Source organism: Penaeus monodon, chromosome 42 (genome assembly GCF_015228065.2).
Source record: "Penaeus monodon isolate SGIC_2016 chromosome 42, NSTDA_Pmon_1, whole genome shotgun sequence".
In the NCBI taxonomy this organism is placed as follows: domain Eukaryota; kingdom Metazoa; phylum Arthropoda; class Malacostraca; order Decapoda; family Penaeidae; genus Penaeus; species Penaeus monodon.
The window spans coordinates 14,725,435-14,727,952 of record NC_051427.1 but is presented as its reverse complement, the minus strand read 5'-3'; the positions used below and the strand labels follow the sequence as shown (position 1 = coordinate 14,727,952).

Sequence of the window (2,518 nt, the reverse complement as noted above, 5' to 3'; positions counted from 1 at the left end):
TCATAATAATATGAATGGATATGTTTTTGCAACAAAATGGACCCATACTTTAAGCTTAAAAGATACAGCTGATAATAACAATGTAAGTGTTGTCTATGGCTGGATCAGGGCAGATTTTGTCATGTATGTTAGTTTACCAAGCAAAGAATAAAGGTTAATAACAAGTTAACAAGAACTTTTCCTTGAAAGAATGTATCCATAAACTATAATATATAGCCATGAACCCCATACTTCTCAACCTTTTCTTCACATGGTCTTTGCCAGGTTCAATATCCATATACTTCTAGTCAGTAAATAAATTGTCTGAAGTGAAACCTTCCCTCACAATGAATTGTATATTAGTATTCTACCATATTCAAAGGCAAGAATGCACTTTAGCTTTATTTTCTCATTCAGGCCTAAAAAAATCCATATTTAACCTCTTACAAACTAGCTACATAGGCTATCTACTTTCTCATCCAACTTAATAAAATAAATAAATAAATAATACCTTAAAATTCTTGCTTAACTGAATCTATAAATGTGTTACAATAGGAACTGTCACGTCTGTTATAGGGGATTAACATTATCTTTTCTTCTTTTTAACTCCTTTCTCTTACACATTTCTTTTTTATTAATGTACCTTTGAGCATCACAAAATTAATGAACTCTTTTGTACCCATTTTTTAAATATTCACTTAATTTTTTATTGCAGTTATATAACATTAGAACTAATATTCATTCAGCTATGAATTTACTCTTTAAATGAGTCTGCAAACCTTATTTCATTTGTCCAATAAAAGTATGCCTACCCCAATAAGATAAAATAGAAAAATGGAAAAAATATTTTTATAAGGTAACCCTGTATAATGGTAGAAAGTTTCTCTTCTTAATGTTACATTTAACACTTCAGACTCAAAAGAAGCACTACTCATTAAACACAAACTTGTTACAATAAAAAAACAATAAATGCTGTTTCTCTTTTCATTTTGGAGACACTGTATGTTACTATGTTATTACTGTAGCCCTTTAGCTACAATGTTTGACTACAGCTGACCAATTTTTTTGTTTCTGGAGTAGACTGTAAAAAAAAAACAGATAGTTTTGTATGGCAATAGACTCTTGACCTAGGAGTTTGAAAATGCCTCTTGCCAGTTGTCATGCCTACTATGGACATTCTATGCAAGCAGAACCACAAACAGATGCAAATATATTTTTATTTAGTAAGCATTTTTACAGGACACTTTAAAAAATACTCGTTAGGTCAACTGCCTGAATCTAGATACCCTCTATACAGAAAAGACAATTTGAACTGTTTCATCTATTGGCTACATCATAACACTGAACCTGGGTATTCCATCCCCACAGATGGTTTTAACTATAGGAATAACTGAAGTAAACAGAGAAGTAGAAATTATTTTGTTAAATCAACTTAAGTCCTCTATCTGCCTAATTTATTTTAAAGATGTAAATTATCAAAGACAGGTCATATAATAAAACAACTGTCATACTCCCTTGAAATTTTTATTTTTTCTTTGACTCTCTCACATCTCTGAAATATCTATGGCCAATAAGTATCTATTTCTCCATGTATTTATGAAATAATGTTACATATGTTTTCTTTTTTTTATACCTGCACTACATGCTTCTAAAATTTGGATCTAAAATAATAGCCAATATCATTACTAAATTATTTTTAAGTTAATATGCTCCACTAACATAATTATAAAAGAAAAAAATACAATATTGTGTGAAGGAAGACCATGTAAACCTTCAAAAAATATATCTTACACTATCATATAAACATTTCATTCACCTCTAAACAAACTCCTTTTACAATGTTACAACATTGAATTATTATCTTATTTCCATATATTTTTTTTGTGTCCCACTCACACAAAACTTGTCAGAAAAACGAGCATCAGTCTTTCGCTGCCCCGTTTTCACCACAAACTTCACAAATGTAACCTATGAGATACATTCCATCCTTCAGCAGATTCATTTCTGAGCATGATCCTTCCACTTCAGGAATGATTATGACAATATAGCTTTCGGCTGGACTAGGAGTGGCCACCCCACTTCTGAACACTATAAGATCACCTCACCCAGACGTCCTACAAACAGTCTTTCGTTCACTAGCAGAGCTGTGAGGGTGGCTAGGGGGAGTCAGAGGAGGGACCTGGTTCTAATCGGGGTCGCTTGTTGCGAGGGGCTTCCTCTTCGTTGCTGCCGCTTCCTGTTTCCCGTTTCTTTTTAGGACACTGGAAAGGAGATGTTTCTTTTTTTCAAATTTGACTGGAATTATTTCCTGAAAATGTATCAGCATAGTACTGATAACACATTTTTCATTCCTCAGTAGTACCTTGGACCTTTTTCTAAACATAAATTACATCAAATCAGCCAATTCTATATTCAACATAAAAAAAAAAAAGACTCACAAAAACTTTAAAACTGAAAATGATTGATATCAGTAAAAATTAAAGGTACTACTATGGAAAGGGAATTCGATCTAGGTAGAGATGGACAAGAAGTCAGAAGG

General features: G+C 32.2%; 1 protein-coding gene across 1 annotated transcript in view; it reads right to left on the bottom strand.

Moving 5' to 3' along the window:
• Positions 1 to 1,178: 1,178 nt before the first annotated feature.
• The window catches only part of LOC119599448 (DET1- and DDB1-associated protein 1-like), an 11,377-nt gene continuing 10,037 nt past the window's right edge, over positions 1,179 to 2,518 (bottom strand). Inside the window, exon 4 of the mRNA XM_037949232.1 lies at positions 1,179 to 2,240. Within this exon, the coding sequence (XP_037805160.1) occupies positions 2,136 to 2,240 (105 nt within the window). The 3' untranslated portion in view covers positions 1,179 to 2,135. The remainder of the gene's footprint in view (positions 2,241 to 2,518) is intronic.